The sequence below is a fragment of the Lissotriton helveticus genome, chromosome 12, assembly GCF_964261635.1.
Source record: "Lissotriton helveticus chromosome 12, aLisHel1.1, whole genome shotgun sequence".
Classification (NCBI taxonomy): Eukaryota; Metazoa; Chordata; class Amphibia; order Caudata; family Salamandridae; genus Lissotriton; species Lissotriton helveticus.
Window position 1 is genome coordinate 96,576,600 of NC_136073.1, and position 22,029 is coordinate 96,598,628.

At 44.5% G+C, this 22,029-nt stretch overlaps 1 protein-coding gene across 3 annotated transcripts in view; it reads right to left on the reverse strand.

Moving 5' to 3' along the window:
- Positions 1-22,029, reverse strand: part of LOC144799891 (extracellular calcium-sensing receptor-like) — a 216,307-nt gene that overhangs the window by 39,422 nt on the left and 154,856 nt on the right. For all 3 annotated transcript variants that reach the window (XM_078671500.1, XM_078671498.1, XM_078671499.1), the window contains exons 3-4: positions 21,629-21,920; positions 16,377-17,207 (exon numbers count right to left, since the gene is read on the reverse strand). In XM_078671500.1, coding sequence (XP_078527626.1) covers positions 16,377-17,207; positions 21,629-21,920 — 1,123 coding nt within the window. The remainder of the gene's footprint in view (positions 1-16,376; positions 17,208-21,628; positions 21,921-22,029) is intronic.

Here is a 22,029-nt window from a genome sequence, read left to right on the forward strand (position 1 = left end):
TGGTACCGAATCCAAGCTATATATTTTTTCACATTCCATGTGCTGAAGAATGGCTTACTTTTATTGATTTTTACCAAGTTTATGTCACAGTGCCATTGCATGAGAATAGTCAGGAGTACTGTCACAAAGAAGATGAATACCTGGGACACAAAATTGGAAAGGGAGGTAGAAAGGTGTCATCAGAGAGGGTGGAAATAATTTCCAAGATAAATCCACCTCAAATTCAGAAAGAAAGCAGGAAATCTTTGGGAATGGTTAGCTGCTGTAGAGAGTGGTTACTAAACATTTCCGTAGTGGCTAAGCCTTAACTGAGGCTGACACACAAGGATGTGTCTGATCCGCTTCCATTGGACAACAATTGCACAAAAGCATTCCTAGAGTTGAAAGAGAAAAAGTGTCGCACCCCAGCACTAGGAGTGAACGTTTATTTGAAAGTAAGGACACCAATTTGCAGTGAGAGGGAGGGCGGCGCTCTCTCATTGCCTATTCAAAAAGATGAATGTTTTCAAAGGTTAGTGATGTATTTCCCAATGACCATTGACCCTAACTTCACAGAAATATCAGCAAATGAATTGGATTTTGATTAAACTGAATATGAGTGTCTAAATATCATGAAAATATGCATAAAGCCAAAATCCGACTTTAAGGATGAACGTCTGAGTCAGCCCAACAATGTCCATTTTGTAGATGGCCCATGTTTGAAAGGTGACACATTAAAAGCAGCACATGCTGTGCTCCTTATACATTATGCGGTCAAAGCTTCATGGCGCTCAGTAGTTACCTCATCCCAAAATTCGAAATTGATTGCCCTTACCATAAGATGCAGTAAATCTGCTCAATTGGGAGTCACTGTTGTCATGGGAGAGAGAAATGCTAATTCAGTTGCACAACTTTGTGTTCTGTTAGCATATACATTCAATGGAATCTTTAGAGTTGAATTAAAAGAGGCTCAAGAAAATGTTTCAGAAGCAGAACAACAGGGTTGTATCAGAACTGTTTTCGAGAAAAATGACAACTGCATAGTGTCAAATGTGTTATTGCAAAGACTGATGCCCAGGTTTAGATTGCCAGTTTCTCTGAAATCATATCATAATGAGGTCTCAAAGATAATTAGTGCGGAACAACAGATTGGACATGGAATAGATTGTAGCTATCTGCCTGAAGTGTCAAGCATAATAAAGCAACACAACGGCAGCACAGAGTTATACTTTGCAAAAGACTGTGTTTCAGCATCACCAAAGTGGCTTGAAAATATGCTTTCAAATGCACTTGTGGAAAACACTGATGAGAACACTAGCCATTGCTGTGTAGGTCTGGTTGATGTACAGTTTGCAGTTTCTCACCAGATTGCAGCTGCTACACAAGATCTGCATAATGGATGGTGCAACGACTTTGATCTGAGAGATGCTGCGGTGAAACATCTGAATCTGATCAAAGTGAAAATAAGAGTGAAAGGCCTAGGTTGTAAAAGTGCAAAGGATTGATGGTGCTCTGTCAGAGTTTCTCAGCACCTAAGTAGTCCAATTTGCATGGAAAGTATGAGCCATTCTGATGGCAAGCTGATGACAAATAGCAAAGAAATACTAAAACTGTCCTGCTGAATTCTCCTTTTATTATTTTAGTTACTTATTTGAAAGAAGACTGACTGTTCCAAGAAGCTACTTACAGAACTCTGCATTAAAACATTTGAGCTTGGCTATATATGATCTGATTATAGACCAAACTTGTGCTTGCCTTAGAAATAGAAGTAAAAATGTCACCTGTGAAATTAAATATGTATGATGAATTATAAATCATTTTATTATGATTTGAATCATCAGAAGGGTGGACTGATGGAGCAGATTTCATCTGGAGCCAGGCATTGTTTATGTTTGTGCTTCAGACAGACTGCATTTAAATTGCCATGCACATTTTGGTGCAAGTTAAAACACAGGGCTTATGAAAATTATGAAAGCAAGGCCTAGTCAGTCTGAAATGCTTGTGCTGAATTAACATGTGTTTTTGCAGTGTAGATAAAAGTGGCCTTTTTAGCATTGAAGATTAATAGAATGTGTTTCTCTCTTCCGACCTCATCCTATGTAATCTAAATTCACTATTTCTGTCTTACGAGACTTTGACTTATTGCATATTTTGATAAACAAGTTTAGTTTAAAACACCCCTTTTTTAATGTGTTTGAATTAACAATGCACCAACTACTACACATGGGGCTAAATGCTTTTTGCATGAAAAGCTATCTAAAACATTAAAGCATGTTGCTGTGTGCTCTGTATTCACTGTGTGCGCTGTATTAACTGTGCGCTTTTAAATTTTACACTAATGCATAATAATGCTATGTTGTACATTGGACATTTTTGCATGTTGTACACAAATGATAGAAAAAGCTGCTTTAAACTAACAGCTTGGCTAGGTAAACATGTATAAGGGGTATTAGTATGAGGGAGGGAAACATAATGGGCTGATTTACATGAAATGAATATTCTCTTGTGTGTCTGTTTTGTTTTTGGACCTATCATTACATGGCTGCCTGTGAATCCAGCAAGGATATGACTTGCATTAAAGAGAAGAGAGCATGTGCAGACACCAGCTTGACTCAAACCGCGGAAGGAGTCAAGGCCACTTTGAACTTTAAACATTCTTGTGATTGTGCCAATGTGTCAGTTAACTAAAGAATCCTTCTAGCCTGCGCTGTGGAAGGAAGGAAGAGGAAAAGATAGAAACATTTTTCCTAGTAAATGTTGCTGAACATATAAAATGTATTCATCATTTGCGCTTCTTTTATTAAAATTAGTATGCTCTAGAATTTTAGAAGGAGTCAGGATAGTGAGACCTCCTGCCATCATGGCTGACCAATCACTTTCAAGTTTTCCTGAAAATGCAACATTTTTGTGTAGTCTGCCAAAAATTAGATCATAAATAATGACCTCTTTGGAGGCGTGGTTGGCTTTTTTGCTCATTTTGATTTTTGGCTTAGGCTCTGCTTCATTCATATGGGTTAGGTACGAGAAACGTCGCGGGAGATAGCTGAAGGGTGGAGATTGCTTCTGTGGAGAGGGGAGGATTTTTTTTCCAGAGAATCCTCGCACGTCGTATTTTGGCACCAGGCCACATTTCTTTACTGTCTGGTGAAGGAGGGTTGCTTTCAAGGAGCAGCTCCTATCAGAGACACAGAGATGCAGAGAGTGCAGCTGATTAGGATAGAATTGGATGCTAAACTTTAAGTTTATGCCTTGACTAATTAATAAGGTCTGAAAAGATTTATTTGGCTTATGCATGTATTTCTCTTAATGGGAGATTTTTGCAAATTATTTAATTATTGATTAGCCTTGCAAGACTATTTTTCTTAGAAACTCTTTAAGAGTTTTGACTGACATTTTGCGCCACATTTTCCTTTCTACTTGTGATGCTTATATCATCATCATTTACACTTTATTTTGATTTAAAAAGAAAATCACACAAGTTAGCACAATATAAAAACACAGGGTCCAAGTAACCTCAGTAAACAATACATTTTACTATTCCAATACACATAACTGTGGAACAATCCTATATACATGTTAAAGCAATAAATATTTAAAAAACTGTATTAAAACCTGCCTTTATGGTAGACCAGAAACAGATCATAATTAAAAATACATCAAAGGCATTAAAAAACATGTCAACAAGTAACACATATAAAAGATAAAAAGAAAAAGGGAGGAGCAATATAGAAGAAAATTACAAACGCCTCCCTTCAGACCAGCAAATCACCCACACACGGCCCAAAAAATAGCAATCACATAGGGGCCATCCACAGCAAATTTAAATAGTCTAAATGTCTCGCGGTGATCCCTGGTACCCATCAAAGTGCAAATTGGTTTGAGCCAGTATCTCCTCGGGTTGTGATAAGCTGGACAAGCAAATAGAATGTGGCCCACCGATTCTTCTCTTTCTGGGCAAAATGGACATTTACTATTGCTTGCAAGTGAACCAGACCTCTTAGAAGTAAAAATCTTGGTCGGTAGGGTACCAACTCTAAATTGATTAAATAGTTTACGGTCACGAGTTGAGGTAATTAGGTCCAAATACTGTTCTAGATAAGGTTCAGACTTAGTGTATAGAAAGGTGCTGTGAGAGTATTCGTGGATGCATACTGATGGGTGTAAATCCAATCCCAGTATACTGTCTTTAACACTTTTTTTTTCGGAAAAACACTTCCCTCTGGAGAAGACCACATCCGAGTCAGTCCCAACTCAATGAGAATATATTTAACACCCCTAAACCACTCTAGTTTGTTGTTCACATCCAAATCTCAAATTTCCGGGACCGCCAACGCATAGTTGGTTAGTTCAGGGGTCACCCAGAATCTTCTCCAGTGTAAGACTGATTTGAGTCAGGCGATATCTCTTACGGAGTGACACCCCAAATCCAAATGGAGAGGAATTATGGGGGTTGATTGCGGAAAACCCGTTACAGATCTTAAGAATTTATTTTGTGTTACCACCAATGTATCCTGATTCACGTGCGCCCACAACTCTGAGCCATACAAAATTGCGGCACTGTCTTTAGAATTGTATATCTGGAGAACTGGGGCCACGGGTTTGAGGTGAGAACGATTACATTCCCGAAGCAACGCACCCGAGAGTTGGGCGTGTTTAACCATAAGACAATCAAGTTGAGGCTTCCAACTCATCTTTTTATCAAGTGTTACCCCGAGATATGAAAAGGTCTCAGTTTGTTCCAATGCACCTTCCCGCATCCCAACTTCGCCGATGTGTTTCGCAGAGTTTTGGAGGACCATAAACTTTGTTTTGTCAAAATTGACAACAAGGTCATGATCCTCACAGAACTCCTCAAATCTTATCAGGGCGCGTTGAAGACACTGTCTTGTTTTGGAAATGATGAGGGTGTTGTCGGCAAACATTCGGAGTGGGATCTTTTCTTCCACCTAGGCTTGGGGCATCAGTTGGATAATCTTCATAATATTTCAGAACCCCATTAATGAAAATGCAAAATAGAGAGGGTGCAAGGACTATCCCACCTGACCTGGGCATACTTATGCATTTATTTCTCTTAATGGGAGACTTTTGCAAACTATTTAATTATTGATTAGCCTTGCAAGACCATTTTTCTTAGAAACTCCTTAAGAGTTTGGACTGATATTTTGCGCCACATTTTCCTTTCTACATGTGATGCTTATATGCAGACTGTAATATGTTCTGTATTAATGCTATTTTTTGTGATCTCCACATTCTGTAACCTGATTGATATTTTACTAATGAATAAAGGGTCAGAGAAAAGCTTAACTTTTGACTAGAAAAAAAAACCCTCTTCAATGGTGTGAGAAGTTGGCCTGATGTGCAGTGCTCACTATTCTAGTGATCACTATATATCAGTCCAAACAACCCTTATTGATGATTGGTTGTAAGTCAACCTTATAGACCAGCTATCCTAGTAGCATGGATACGAGCAGTCTAAGGCTAAGACTCTAGAGGGCGTGTTAAGCCAGCTGTTTTACCATCACATTACCCCTTGAACACCCAGTGAAAGGACACCACACAAGTTGTTATGAAAATAAACAGTGTATTTATTTATAACAAGACTACCCTGGCTCTTTATGAAACAGGGAGCTAAGCACACAACAAAACTCTTACGAAAATACTTTTAAGTTAGCACGTTACACAAATGCCCGAGGGGCACGAAAAACCATATACGCTAAAAGTGGAATGCGAATTACTAGCAGGTAAGTAACAGTTCTAATAGGCTTTGGAATCGCTAGGACTGGACTAGGGAATCGTTAGATTACTACTAGGAGGCCTAGGGGACTCGGGTGCAGAGTGTGCACTCTCACGCGGGATGCGGGACAAAGTCTATGGAAGCTAGAATTCACAAAGTTAGTGTTCACGGGCGAACCCGACCTGGTAGGGAGAAAACGACAGTGGATCCTGACCCTTGGATAGTGAGGCTATGCTGGGACACCGGAGTGCCGAAGTTACCTAGCCCAGGGGCTGCAGCTGCATAGGTCTGAAAAGACGTCGGGGATCTCGTTGCCGGACCAGGAGCCTGGAAGGAAGAAGTTGCTGGCAGGCGATCAGTGAAGAAAAGTTCGATGGATCCAAGCCTGGATCAAGGAAGAAGAAAACCTGAAAGCAGAGGGGACCAAGTTCTTGAATCACTAGCCAGTGATTAAGTGGGCACCAGGATGGCACCGGGCGAAGTCACCGCAGTCAGGTGAGTGGGCGCTGCTGGGCTCTGCAGTCTCTCGGACCAGGAGGCGTTGGCGGCGACCAGGATGGAGGTGCGAGCTGTCCCACGATGGATGAAGTCGTTGGCGTCGAAGTTACCCAGGATTGGGCAACAAGCCTTGGCTAATTCAAGCCCACGCGGTGGACTCAAAATGGCGTCTTGAGTGGACCAGGAGGGTCCGGGGTGCTCCTCTTCTGGAAGGGAGCAAGGGCCAGTCTGGAGCAACCAGACCAGCAGCAGAAATGTCGTCGGGCGTCGTCAGGAAGGCCACAAGCCAACGGGCTAGTAGCCAAACAACGCGGTGAGCAGCGGAAAGCAGAAGGGCCCCACGCAGATCGTGGAGATGCTGGGGGGCTGCACTTCGGAGCTGGAGCTGCTCAGAGTCGGGGCTTCTCGGACCCCAAAGCACTCACCAGGAATTCACTCGGCGGGCTTGCTGGAAAGAAGTCGTGCAGTCTTGCAGATGGCCGGTCCCTTGAGGTCTCGTCGCACCCACGGTTCTCAGCTGGGCTGTAGAGGTGGGTAGAGGTCAGAGGTGCCAGGGAAGCCGGTTCTCGTCGAGCTGGGCAGTCGGATTCCGGAGGAAGGACTTACAGCAGACCGCAGTGTTCTTAGATGGTGCCTGCGGATGCAGGGTGACTACTCCTTAGTCACAAGGGAGAAATCTTAGGAAGAAGTCTTGAGTTCCTTTCGCAGAAAGTAGTTTCAGGATTCAAAGATGATCTGATTTGGAAGGGGGCCAGCCTCTACCTTTATCTGGGAAAAAGGGGCTGGCACGCGACTAAGTCCTGCCCTATGGGTGGGACTGGGAGGGGGGTGGTTACACCCACTTCCTTGGCGGGCTTTTCCCCAGCACAGGGTCTGGAGTGACCCTGGAACTGGTTCCAGCCAGCCTATGCACAGTGAGCACCGGGGTGCCACGTGCAGTCACCTTCCTCTAAAGCCCTGCCTACCTACAATACACAAAACCCTGTCTGGGACGGTGCTGGCACCGCCCCTGGCAGGAAACCCTTTGTCCTTATCTCCTGCTCTGGGAGGACTCCCAGCAGCAGGAGGGCAGACTTGTGTCTCGGTGGCAGCATCCATTTTGTGGATGCTAAGGCTCTGTCTGACTTTTAACCGGGTTATAGGTTACATGCATGTCGTGTCCCTCTAGAAGGGTGGAATGCTAACCCCGTCGCCAGAATTGGCGAGGGGTTAGTATTCCAATTCGTATGACACCTTACTCGACATGTTTTGATAAAGCGATACCAGAGTTGGCATTTAACCGCGAGGATTATAATGCACTTAAGAGTATATGGTATGCGATATCATGGAAACGGCTAAGGGATGGATCCCGAAAGCCGCAGACAGGCTCAGCTCATGCTAGAGCACCATCTCACACGATTCCAGGCACTCTGCCTTCAGGATTGTTAAGGCCTGCCATAGGAGTGACTGATAGGAGATCTGTGTGTCCATTTTAGGGTTAGATATAGGTATACTATATCTAAAGCAAAGGGTGATTACACCACCTTGCCCCAGCTGTCAAGCAGCCAGTTGTGTCAGATTTGGATGGCCAGCCAGGGGTGGCATAATACATGCTGCAGCCCCTGGTAGGCCCTGGGTACACCTATGCCCTGGGTACCTAGGGTACACTGTACAGGGACTGATAAGGTGGCTCAGTATCCAATTTAGATATGTACCTAAGGTACATGGAATCCATTTTACAGAGAGAGCAGTGGGCCTGAGGTCCTGAACAGCAGGGCCTCAGGTCAACTAAGTCAGAAAACCAGCAAAACACCAGGCAAAAAGTTGGGGGCAACCATAGTCAGGGGTCAACCTTCCTACATAACCCCCCCCCAAACGAAAGGAGATAAGGCTATCCTTGTCCAGGTAAGCCTATATTGCCTAAGTGGCCATTTAAGGAAGTACCAGCACGGGCATGGTTACCCCCTATGTCATGGTCCACTAAGCAATCCCTCACCCTAAGGGTGTCTGAGGGTCTCCACCATAGGGAATCTCTACCTGTGGTGTGTTTTGTCAAAGAAAAAGGCTGGTGCTGAAATGGAGTACTGAAGTGAGGCTCCACTAATTTTGGGCTCAGCTTCCTCCAATCATTTTCCACCATATAGGCCTTTCTTTCCAAGACTGAGTTGTTTTGGGCTCTCAGGGTCAACCTCTGGCTACCTACAGCTGGAGGTTGGGTCCCTCTGTTTGGCTTACTGGAGGGACAGGTCAGGTCTGGGGCCCTCAGGTCCCAAGTTTGGCTGTGCCCAACAGTGTCCATCTGTGGGAGGTCCCTAACTAATTTTAAGGGGGATCCCTCAGGAGTATGTTTTATTTTCACTTGGCTAGGACTACTAGCTTCAGTGCCCTTAATCTGCTGATTGGGAACTTCTTTTGGACAGGGGGCCCTTTGGGGTCCAACACTGGCCTCCCCGACCTCTACAGCCCTGGGCTGACTGAGGCAGGGTAGAGAGGGGCAGGTTACCTGCTCCAGACTGGGTCCCACCTTGGAAGGGTCCACTGACATCAGGGGTTCTGCCAGGCTAGGCCTGACTACCTCTGTGGCAGTTTCTTCACAAGGGGTCAGATCAGTTCCCTGAGGAGGCTGATCCTTTCCTAAAGTCTGGTGGGAGGGAGATTTCTCTTCCTCCTCAATACTCTCTGTCTGAGTGGAGTGATCCATAGTTTCAGGCTTCACAACACTGTCATCTGTCTGAGTTTGAGCTGTGGCCATCACAACTCTCCCAACCTTTTCAGGAGGGGGCTCAGTTTGGGTGTGGGCTGTGACCATCACAGCCTTGACAACCTGTTCTGGGAAGGAAGTTGTCTGAGATTGGGTTGTGACTGGCACAACCCTCCTGACCTGTTCAGGGAGGATATCTTGGACTGGGGCTGTGGCTACCACTGCCCCACTAACCTTACCATGGATGTTCACCATTCTAGAATGGGTTTCTTGCTCTACTTCAGCCCAGGCTGAGAGCTCTAAATCATTCCCCAGTAGGCAATCTACAGGCAAGTTTGGTGACACTGCCACTCTCTTGTGGCCAGTGACACCTCCCCAGCTGAGATTGACCACTGCCATGGGATGATCTCTCTGTACTCCATCAATATTGGTCACCTGGTATGTGGCACCAGGTAAAAGTTGCCTGGAGGGGACTAGACTCTCAGTCACCATAGTGATGCTAGCCCCTGTATCTCTATAGGCCTCAACTTTTATACCATTGATGAGGGGCTCCTGTCTGTACTTGCCCAAAGTGTTGGGACAAGTTGTGAAGTTGGCAAACCCCATGCCAGTCTCACAGACAAGAGTATCTAAGTCAGGGGACCTGGTTAGGCCAGAGTCCCCAGGAACTCCCAAAGTAAATGCACCCAAATTCTTGGGGGCACTCCCACCACCTGGGGGATTACTACTAGTAGTAACAGGAGGTTTGGGAATGTTACTTGGGGGTATGTTTTCCTTATTGTTATTCTTTGGGCAACTGCTGTCAGTTTTTAAATGACCCACCTGTTTACAGGGATAACAATAAGGTTTCTTCTGGTTGTTGGAAGGATTCTGGGACCCACCCCCCTCAGAGGATTTTTGGGGCCCTGATGTGGTTTGATCTGTAGATTTATTCCCACCCTTCTCTTGAGGCTTGGTTGATTCCTTTTTCTGGTCACCACCTTGGTTCTTGGGCCTAATCCTGGTTCTGACCCATTTGTCTGCCCTCTTACCCAATTCTTGTGGAGAGGTCAGATCAGAGTCTACCAGGTGCTGGTGTAATAACTGGTTCTGACAATTATTTAAGACTTGCTCTCTCATAATTAGATTATACAATCCTTTGAAATCAGTAACCTTACTACCCAGTAGCCAGCCTTCCAAAGCCTTAGTGGCACAATCAACAAAGTCTGACCAGTCCTGAGACTGAGTTTTCTGGGTGTCTCTGAACAGTAACCTGTACTGCTCAGTGGTTAAACCAAACCCATCAACCAGTGCATTTTTCAGGACCTGGTAATTGTTAGCATCCTCCACTCTTGTAGTGAGGAGCTTATCTCTACCTTTACCATCAAAGGAGAGCCACAGTATAGCTGCCCACTGACTCTGGGGAATGCCCTGCACAGTGCAGGCCCTCTCCAGAGCAGCCATCCATTTCTGGATATCATCCCCTTGCTTAAAGGGGGGCACTATTTTAGTCAGGTGTTTAGTATCTAAACCCTTCTCTCTATCTCTTGGGAGATTGCTGCCACCAGTGGGAGCTAGCCCACTCATCTGCTGCTCTCTTGCCAGGGCAAGCTTCTCTTTGGCCAGGGCAATTTCTTCCCTTTCAATCCTCAGTTCAGCTTGTCTCATCCTAGCTTCATGCTCCTTTCTCTGAGGGGAAGTAAATCTCCTCTGTGGAGGATTCCTTCTCCCCTGAGAAGAGGCATTAGAGTGCAGAGATCTATTGGAGTCCCTAGAAAGAGATCTATCTCTCCTAACTCCAAGGTTAGGCCCACTTCGGGTCAGTACTGGGGGGCCCCCAGATCCTAGCCCAAGTAAGTCTAAGTTGGTCCTAGTTAGTCTTCTGACTACCTCAAGACCCTTGTCTACCTCATCCCCAGAGAGTACCTCCTGATCCTCCTCCTCAACTGCTGAATCAGTGTTGTGGAGATCTGGATCCCCAGAGGTTCCCTCTAAGGCTGGCATGTTCTCATGTAACTGAGAAAGCTTTCTGGCATCATATGTCTCTAAGAGACCTATCAGAAAGGAAGTGGTGGGGTTAGACCCCTGCTTCAGTTTTCTGGAGACACAGATCTGTCTCATCTCATGAAAGCTGAGAGCTGCATATCTTGAAGTGACCTGTGGAGGGTCAACACTGACCAGGGGAGTCTCAGTAGAGTCCTCCTGAGTCGACATGCTTTTCTAGTGAGGTGTAAGTGGTGCACTTACCTACACTATATGTTTGCCTACTGATCCCTTGCTAGAGTTGTAGCTTAGGGTGTGCTAGGCCCTAGGAGCTACAACAGCTGGTTCAGTAGAACTCAGAGTATTCTAAGCTAAGTTATATGTACCTTTAGTACTTATGTGATCTTTCACAAGATATTCTTAGGGCATGTGTGGTAAAACAACAGCAAGCTCAAATCCCAACCGCTGCTCACCAATGTGAGAAGTTGGCCTGATGTGCAGTGCTCACTATTCTAGTGATCACTATATATCAGTCCAAACAACCCTTATTGATGATTGGTTGTAAGTCAACCTTATAGACCAGCTATCCTAGTAGCATGGATACGAGCAGTCTAAGGCTAAGACTCTAGAGGGCGTGTTAAGCCAGCTGTTTTACCATCACATTACCCCTTGAACACCCAGTGAAAGGACACCACACAAGTTGTTATGAAAATAAACAGTGTATTTATTTATAACAAGACTACCCTGGCTCTTTATGAGACAGGGAGCTAAGCACACAACAAAACTCTTACGAAAATACTTTTAAGTTAGCACGTTACACAAATGCCCGAGGGGCACGAAAAACCATATACGCTAAAAGTGGAATGCGAATTACTAGCAGGTAAGTAACAGTTCTAATAGGCTTTGGAATCGCTAGGACTGGACTAGGGAATCGTTAGATTACTACTAGGAGGCCTAGGGGACTCGGGTGCAGAGTGTGCACTCTCACGCGGGATGCGGGACAAAGTCTATGGAAGCTAGAATTCACAAAGTTAGTGTTCACGGGCGAACCCGACCTGGTAGGGAGAAAACGACAGTGGATCCTGACCCTTGGATAGTGAGGCTATGCTGGGACACCGGAGTGCCGAAGTTACCTAGCCCAGGGGCTGCAGCTGCATAGGTCTGAAAAGACGTCGGGGATCTCGTTGCCGGACCAGGAGCCTGGAAGGAAGAAGTTGCTGGCAGGCGACCAGTGAAGAAAAGTTCGATGGATCCAAGCCTGGATCAAGGAAGAAGAAAACCTGAAAGCAGAGGGGACCAAGTTCTTGAATCACTAGCCAGTGATTAAGTGGGCACCAGGATGGCACCGGGCGAAGTCACCGCAGTCAGGTGAGTGGGCGCTGCTGGGCTCTGCAGTCTCTCGGACCAGGAGGCGTTGGCGGCGACCAGGATGGAGGTGCGAGCTGTCCCACGATGGATGAAGTCGTTGGCGTCGAAGTTACCCAGGATTGGGCAACAAGCCTTGGCTAATTCAAGCCCACGCGGTGGACTCAAAATGGCGTCTTGAGTGGACCAGGAGGGTCCGGGGTGCTCCTCTTCTGGAAGGGAGCAAGGGCCAGTCTGGAGCAACCAGACCAGCAGCAGAAATGTCGTCGGGCGTCGTCAGGAAGGCCACAAGCCAACGGGCTAGTAGCCAAACAACGCGGTGAGCAGCGGAAAGCAGAAGGGCCCCACGCAGATCGTGGAGATGCTGGGGGGCTGCACTTCGGAGCTGGAGCTGCTCAGAGTCGGGGCTTCTCGGACCCCAAAGCACTCACCAGGAATTCACTCGGCGGGCTTGCTGGAAAGAAGTCGTGCAGTCTTGCAGATGGCCGGTCCCTTGAGGTCTCGTCGCACCCACGGTTCTCAGCTGGGCTGTAGAGGTGGGTAGAGGTCAGAGGTGCCAGGGAAGCCGGTTCTCGTCGAGCTGGGCAGTCGGATTCCGGAGGAAGGACTTACAGCAGACCGCAGTGTTCTTAGATGGTGCCTGCGGATGCAGGGTGACTACTCCTTAGTCACAAGGGAGAAATCTTAGGAAGAAGTCTTGAGTTCCTTTCGCAGAAAGTAGTTTCAGGATTCAAAGATGATCTGATTTGGAAGGGGGCCAGCCTCTACCTTTATCTGGGAAAAAGGGGCTGGCACGCGACTAAGTCCTGCCCTATGGGTGGGACTGGGAGGGGGGTGGTTTCACCCACTTCCTTGGCGGGCTTTTCCCCAGCACAGGGTCTGGAGTGACCCTGGAACTGGTTCCAGCCAGCCTATGCACAGTGAGCACCGGGGTGCCACGTGCAGTCACCTTCCTCTAAAGCCCTGCCTACCTACAATACACAAAACCCTGTCTGGGACGGTGCTGGCACCGCCCCTGGCAGGAAACCCTTTGTCCTTATCTCCTGCTCTGGGAGGACTCCCAGCAGCAGGAGGGCAGACTTGTGTCTCGGTGGCAGCATCCATTTTGTGGATGCTAAGGCTCTGTCTGACTTTTAACCGGGTTATAGGTTACATGCATGTCGTGTCCCTCTAGAAGGGTGGAATGCTAACCCCGTCGCCAGAATTGGCGAGGGGTTAGTATTCCAATTCGTATGACACCTTACTCGACATGTTTTGATAAAGCGATACCAGAGTTGGCATTTAACCGCGAGGATTATAATGCACTTAAGAGTATATGGTATGCGATATCATGGAAACGGCTAAGGGATGGATCCCGAAAGCCGCAGACAGGCTCAGCTCATGCTAGAGCACCATCTCACACGATTCCAGGCACTCTGCCTTCAGGATTGTTAAGGCCTGCCATAGGAGTGACTGATAGGAGATCTGTGTGTCCATTTTAGGGTTAGATATAGGTATACTATATCTAAAGCAAAGGGTGATTACACCACCTTGCCCCAGCTGTCAAGCAGCCAGTTGTGTCAGATTTGGATGGCCAGCCAGGGGTGGCATAATACATGCTGCAGCCCCTGGTAGGCCCTGGGTACACCTATGCCCTGGGTACCTAGGGTACACTGTACAGGGACTGATAAGGTGGCTCAGTATCCAATTTAGATATGTACCTAAGGTACATGGAATCCATTTTACAGAGAGAGCAGTGGGCCTGAGGTCCTGAACAGCAGGGCCTCAGGTCAACTAAGTCAGAAAACCAGCAAAACACCAGGCAAAAAGTTGGGGGCAACCATAGTCAGGGGTCAACCTTCCTACAAATGGCTTAAATAATAATTGCATTTTTGACTGTTCATGTTTAAATAAAATCTTCTGAAGGTAATACATGGTGTGAAGGGCCCAACACCTTTCCAGCGGTAAAATAGAGGTAGCATGAGGGTTTTGCATTGAGAAATTACCAGATGAAATTACCGCTCTATTAATAGATAATTCAATGACAAACTAGAGAAAGGTGAAGTTAGGGTTTCATCATTCTCCTAACTTACTTTTCCATAATTATCTTCTAACTCTTTTCTTCTTCTTCCTGAGATTGGAGAATATCCTTTGTAATTGCCAGTTGTAATCACGTGCGAATTTAACTGTCATTTTAATAAATATTTAAAATTCAGGTTATTATTTTATTTCCAACACCTATTTTTATATGTAATCATTGTTTTATTTATTATGTATTTGAAAATGATCTAATAACATATTATTGGCATTTACCCTAAATTTGCCTAGTAGGCGGTTTTTAAACTGAAAATATTATTCTACATTACTTTCCATTTGTCACTTAGGAATGAAATTCGGTTTTATAATTGATGCTGAGATATTTTTACTGATATCTCTACATTCTTTGCCAATTAAATCAATAAGTATCATTCTGTGTCTCAAAAATATATCCTACATTTCCCCATCATTAGAAAATATGGTACAATTTAAATGGATTACAGTCTCTGAACTTAATATTTCACCAAACCTGACGAGTTCTGACCTAATCTCGTCTTTTATGTGAATTCTAAAGTGTTTGATAAATGCTCCGTAAGAAAACTCACCATTACCAGTAATGCAGAATTTGGTTTGACGGAGTGTGGCATAAATTTCCTCTTCAATTTTCCCCCTTGTAATGAGAACGCCCCCCAGAGACCAGTGATGGCTACTTATTTTATTAAGCATGTTTTATCTTCATTACAGGCTTTTTTAAATTGATATTTTTCAACAATTATTAACAACCAAATTATTTGTCCAAGTACAAATCTGAAGGTGAGGGGTTCTCGTAACACAACTTTTAATCCAGTTTCATCCCGTAACTCCCTTTACTGGTCGAATGTGGATGAACTTCAAACATGTAGCAAGCTCACTAGATGTAGCACTGACTTTCCTAATTTCTACAGTCTCTACTTTCAAAGGGAGGACGAAATTCATAATTAACATCTTAGATTTAGTAATGGTTAGTCCTTTATCTCTTTCTACCACGTGCATGTGGCACTTGCTAAATACATTCAACAGTTAAGGGAAACAGAAATAGCTGAAAAGAGTACAGCTATCCTTAATATTGGATTTCAGTCAGAGAAAAAAGACAGAATGGTGTAAGCAGTGCAAATATTTATTTCACAAAGTATGGCAATCTAAGATATTCTAGTATTGTTAGTTTTTCAGGTTTGAGAAATGGTGCGTTTTTATTAACACAAGCTTAGTGAGAGCACCTTTTTATCTCGTATTCAAGGCAAATAAGAGGTATTACAAAGTATTTCTAAGAAAATTAAATTGGAGATGGGAACAGTGGAACAATGGAGTAGTGAATAACATGTTCTGTTTATGAATAAGTCCAGAATCGCAAACACGTTACAGTGCTTACATAAGCATTAGGTTAAAAGTAAAATATTTCAATGGTATAATTGCTCAATTTGACCAAGAGTATACTCCTGCAATTTGTTGGGTGCAGATTTTCTCAGTTTGCTTTTGTGTCAAGTAGAGTAAAAATAGGGTTGATGTACACACACTTGCACCCAACTGATAATTGCAAACAAATTTGCACTGATGCATTTGAGTGTCTGTAGAAATATATTTTTCTACAAGTCATTTGTTTCTAATCATTTGTGTGCCAATGCTTTACCAAATTGCCCTTATAGTGTTTCCAGACATTAATGCTAATACATCCTGCTTCGTTGACTTAATGCAGTCTACATTCTCACTATCAACTTTCCATTTTTAATTTGTCAATATGTGAAATTGGTCCACAAATAATCACATGATTGTTACTTAACTTTGTTGTTCAAATATTAATCTAGTGTTATTATGAGGTATGTCTGTCCTCCAATGAGGTGAGTGTTAACTTATTAAACATGGATCTTACTGTGTTATACTTTGTGGAGCATTCCCCTAGCTCATATTGTATCACTTTACTGATACATCTGTTTGGTTACCAAGTAAATAGTGCACATCCATAGTATATCAAATTTATATTCAGTGAATTCTGCTCTTATGTAGAGCACTCAGATATCCTTATGTCATGTTCGCATTAAATAGACATGCAACAATAATATAATTTGATAAAATCTACACACTTCCATGTACAAAGGTTAAGAGTACCTGCCATGGTTTTACTTCTTGGATATTTACTGATGTCCAATTGATGTAGGGTCCTTCGTCCAGCCTGTGAGACATTAGATCATGTACCGCCCAAGCCATGGCCATGACAGCGGTGTAGACATTGTATGCAATTCGTGTATCATAAACATTGTTGTAGTCAATGTGTACGTTCTCCAATTTTTCATCCCCTGTGCACCATTCTGTGTTATTAGCCCACATGCCAGTTATGTTGTTCGGAAGCCTCCACGTACATCCAAATGCTTCTTCCCAGAAAACTGGGAGAAAGGCATTTTCTGCAGATCTAGAATGATGGACACTATTGAGATGTGCCTCGAATCCAGGAACAGGTCCATTGTATATTGTGAGTCCAATGGTGCCGATAAGAACATTTGAGTACATATCCATTGCTAAAGTGGAAGATATGGACCAACCTTCAGTGGCGATGAACACTTTGCCGCTCACTCTGTGTCTTACCATCTCATCTACTAAAGGAAGCAGTCCAGCGTCAGTGGCGAAGATGACAATGGATGTAGCAGTTGATGTTTTCATCACCTGAATTATGTGAAAGGCATTCCTGTCAGCTTGACTCATGATGATATTCTCAAAGAAGGCTACGCATGCCCCCAATCTTTCAAGCTCTTGTTTTAATATTTGGCCACCCTGTTGGCCATAGTCATTATCCTCAACCAGCAGACCTACCCATGTCCAGCCAAAGTGCATCAATAGCTGAGCTAGGCCTCTGGACTGGAAATCATCATTAGGAATGGTGCGGAAGAAGGAAGGGAACTGTTTTCTGTCACTCAGGAGTGGGCTGGTTGAAACAAAACTGATCTGTGAAAATGCAAAATACAAAATGACAACATTAACACAGCTTTTTATGTCCATGGTGTATTAACAGGTGCAAAAGTACTGCTAAAGGACGGGATCTTTAGTAAGCCTCATGGTTAGAACTGCCTGCTTAGAAATGTACCACTGAATATCAACACCAACAATATCATGGCATACTAATATTGAGCAATTGATGGACAGAATGCAGAACAAATCAAAAAATTCACCCCCAGTCAAGAGATCTGGGTTAAATCCATCATTCTTTTGATCACCATGCCACCCCAGTATATACCTTGCCATATACAAATCAATCTTGACCCTGTGCCTCACGGGAACAGTCCAGCCCGAACTGCCTAGCCAGGTCCTCCCTGGACCGGAAACAAGCATCGTAGGACCTGTTTTTGGGTTTCACCCCTCATCAGCCAGGATAGCTTTAAGTGAGCCCGGACCCATGTCTGGGCATACCCGGCACACTTAGGGCGAGAAGGCAAAAGACACACAATTGATGGACTGAATGCTGAACAAATCCAAACAGCCATGCTCAGTCAAGAGATCTGGGGTAATTCCATCATTGTTTGCACACCGTCCCACCCAGGTTTAGACATAGCCATATGCAAATCAGTCTTAACCCTGTGCCTCAAGGGAACAGTCCAGCCTGAACTGCCAAGCCAGGTATGCCCTGGACTGGAATTAAACATCCTAAAACTGGTTTCAGGGTTTCACACCTCATCAGCCAGGATAGCTTGAATCCAGTGGCACAGTGAGCCCGGACCCACGTCTGGGCATACACAGCGCACTTAGTGGGAGAAAGCAAAAGACACACAATTGGTTAACAGAATGCAGAACCAATCAAAACATTCACGCTCAGTCAAGGGATCTGGGGTAATTCCATCATTCTTTTGCTCACCATGCAACTCCAGTTTAGACCTGGCGATATGCAAATCTGTCTTGACCCTGTGCCTCATGGGAACAGTCCAGCCCAAACTGCCAAGCCAGGTCCCACCTGGACTGGAAACAAGCATCCTGGGACCGGTTTCGGGGTTTCACCCCTCATCAGCCAGGATAGCTTGAATCCATTGGCAAAGTGAGCCTAAGACCCATGTCTGGGCATGCGCAGGGCACTTAGTGGGAGAAAGCAAAAGACACACAATTGATGGACAGAATGCAGAACAAATCAAAACATTCACGCTCAGTCAAGAGATCTGGGCTAATTCCATCATACTGTTGCTCAGCATGACACTCCAGTCTAGACCTAGCCATATACAAATCATTCTTGACCCTGTGCCTCATGGGAACAGTCCAGCCGAACTGCCAAGCCAGGTCCTACCTGGACCAGAAACAAGCATCCTAGGACCGGTTTTGCGCTTTCACTCCTTATCAGCCAGGATAGCTTTAATCCAGTGGCACAGTGAGTCCGGGACCCATGTCTGGGCACACTTAGGGCGAGAAGCAAGAAACACAAAATTGATGGACGGAATGCAGAACAAATCAAAACATTTACCCCCAGCCAAGAGATCTGGGTTAAATCCATCAATCTTTTGCTCACCATGCCACCCCAGTTTAGGCCTGGCCATATGCAAATCAGTCATGACCCTGTGACTCATGGGAACAGTACCACCCGAACTGCCAAGCTAGGTCCTCCCTGGACTGGAAACAAGTGTCCTAGGAATGGTTTCAGGGCTTCACCCCTCATCAGCCATGATAGCTTGAATCCAGTGGCCCAGTGAGCCCAGGACCAATGTCTGCGAATAAACGGCGCACTTAGGGCGAGAAAGTAAAAGACACACAATTGATGGACTGAATGCAGGACAAGTCAAAACATTCACCTCCAGTCAAGAGATCTGGGTTAAATCCATCATTAGTTTGCTCACCATGCCACCATGAGGCAGGAATGAGACACGCCAGTATACACGTCTAAATGCGGTATATGGATAGCAACAGACCGGTATGAATTTTAATGGCCACCACCTGTCAGCCGTGAGTAAAAATTTTAGATCCAGTGAGGTGAAGTCTGGCCTGGGCCCCGGAGAAATTGCTCTAAAGAAGAATGGCAAGGAAACATGTTGGCCCATCTTAAATTGGTCTGAAACATGCAGTCTGGTTTTTACATCTCAGTAGGTTCACACCATGGAATAAAACTGAGATGTGGGAGTCATAACTCTATTTTATATGGAGAAAAGTGGTTACTATTTTTCATTGTGCATACTTTACTCTACTTATTTCTCTCTTCATCTTTTATAAATTACACTGGACACTTTTTCTTTTCTTTTCACAGATAAGAAAGTTACTGATGATAAGAAACGTAGGCAAACTGGGGAGTACCTGCCAGCAGTTATCTTGGTGATGCTAACGTGAGGTGCTTTCTTTCCTTCACACCTTTTTTCTCTTTACACAGCTTTGAACAGAAAGGAGGTGTTTGTACTTGGGGTAGATTGGTAACTGTGTGTCTGGAAAATAAAAACTTTTTATGTGGGACATTTTGAACCAGACACAACTGCCAAATAATTGATTAAAGCCAGCGGTTGGGTACAGACATTAGAATAATCCCCGCTTGGTTCCTAAGAAATTGTAATATGTCCTAAACAGCCAGGTCTTTGTGTTGGATAGGACAGAATACAGAATTAATATTGAGGGCAGAATATCGATGGACAAAATATTGGAAGTTAAGTGCATATAAAATAGTACCAATTTACTGTTCCTAATCAAAGATCGACATACCTTGAGGTATATGTACTGCGTAGGTACATTATGTGGAGTTAGGTATAGAAAGTCTTGACTTACTTACCTGGCAATAATATGTTTCCGATATTCTGTCCTCAATATTGTGTCACATCGATATTGTTGATTGTTGATTCAATCATTAGGGAGCACAACACCTATTTTGAGTCTATTTATATAGTATGCATTGGTATTCTGTGCTTATCTGGTAGTGATACTACTTCAGCATTAGGGAGAGAGAAGAGCTAGTAGGACTCTAATGCATGGACAATGCAATGTTCCAGGGCATAGCTTCAAATAATTCAGATGGATTTATTCCTGTATTATACTACTAGGTAAAGAAATTGCTCCTATTATGAGCAAGTAATTCTGCAATTTCCAACTGACATGTTTTGCTACAGCAAGTAGCGCAATAGAGCTTTTTCAAGGTGATGCACTTATGTTTGGTATTGTTACCATAAGCATCCCATCCAAACGTTTGGTCATGGCAAAGTCACTGAGAAGAGACCCGGTCTTTATTGTTTATTGTGACCATCTGCACTGAGTCATCATGTGGCATACACCCATCAGAACCTTCCTCTATAATTATGCTAGATTCTTACTAGACATTCCCTTATGCAAATGATGCTAAATAATGTGTTCTTGAGATCAGATGAATTTTTTCATCTGATTATGTGCTTAGTGACATGAAGTGGGGAGTATCAATAGCAAACCATTTATTTTAGTGGTATTACCCATGCACTCTCTTTTATCCAGGTAATTGCTACAACCTATAGCTGATAGTTCTTGCCTGTGCAAAAACTAGAGAAAGAGAAGTATACACTCATCCTCTAGTTGGAGCAAACTATGAAGCAGGAGGAAATGCCAATTACATTTATTTAAGAGCAACCTCACAAGTCTAACTTACCCTGCCAATAGCTTCCCATTTTTTGGTTACATATAAAATGCTCATATGTAATGTGACATATGAAAAGAAATACTTAGGGCCTGATTACGAGTTTGGTGGTCATGTAGTGGGCCGCCATGCCAGTGCCCTGCTCCAGGACTGCCAATCTCGTAGTTTGGCGGGTTGTCCTTTGGCGTTCCCACGCAGTGCCTATTAAAAAGGCACCACAATGGGAGTGACAAAACCCATTTCTGCTCAGCATGAACTGTAAAGTCCATGACTTGCAGGAAAGAGGGTGACTGTACACAGGAGACAGCAGGCACACTATGGGCCTGAGGCAACTGGGACCCTGTAGGGCACCCTTTGTTTCCTCACTGCCACCGTTTTCATGGCAAACTCCTGATATGCTGGGCGGTGCCCCAGTGGCACCACCAGTATAATATAGCCTCCACCGTGGTATCCATGATCCCTGGCGGTGGCAGAGGGCCTGTGGAAGTCCAACCACCGTATTCATAATACGTCACCTGGTCGCCAGTAAGGCAGTCCAGGGACTGCCACCAGAGGTATGGCAGTCCAATGGACTACCAAACTCGTAATCAGGCCCCTGGGCTCAAAATGGAGAAGATATTTGCCCGAAAATATTTGCCACATTTTTAAGTTTGGACCTCTTTAATGCTTAAGCCACAGTCCCAAATTGTTTCACATACAAACATACGGTTTTATATGACCCTTTCTAATCAGGTGTGTACAATCACCTGGAATAATCAGACCTTCTACTTATGAACAATCTGTAACAATTGATGTGTTGGCATGTTCTTACCTGGGGTAGTCTGTAAAGACCCAGCACCCGCGCCATGACAGCGGAGCATGATGAGCTAGCATCACCGACGATGCCCATGATTGGAAGAGTCCACTGGCATCTAAAGTTTGGGAGAGGCTCTGCTTGTCCTGACAGTATCCAGAGAGTCCCCTCTAGGGATCGCTGTAGGATCCTGCAGGAGTCATAGATTCGAAATCCCAGTGTGACGTTCGGAAGGATATCTGCGCTCCTGCTGATCTCCTCGATGGCAAACACCATGGCCTGCAGTGACTGGTAATTCTGGAGCTGGAACCTGCAAGGTTAATGGAGAGCTCATATGTCTCTAGCTCTTATACCCCCCTTCTGTAAAATTGACTTATTTTATGACAGATGTTCAAATAAGAGCACATTCTCTGTTTCAA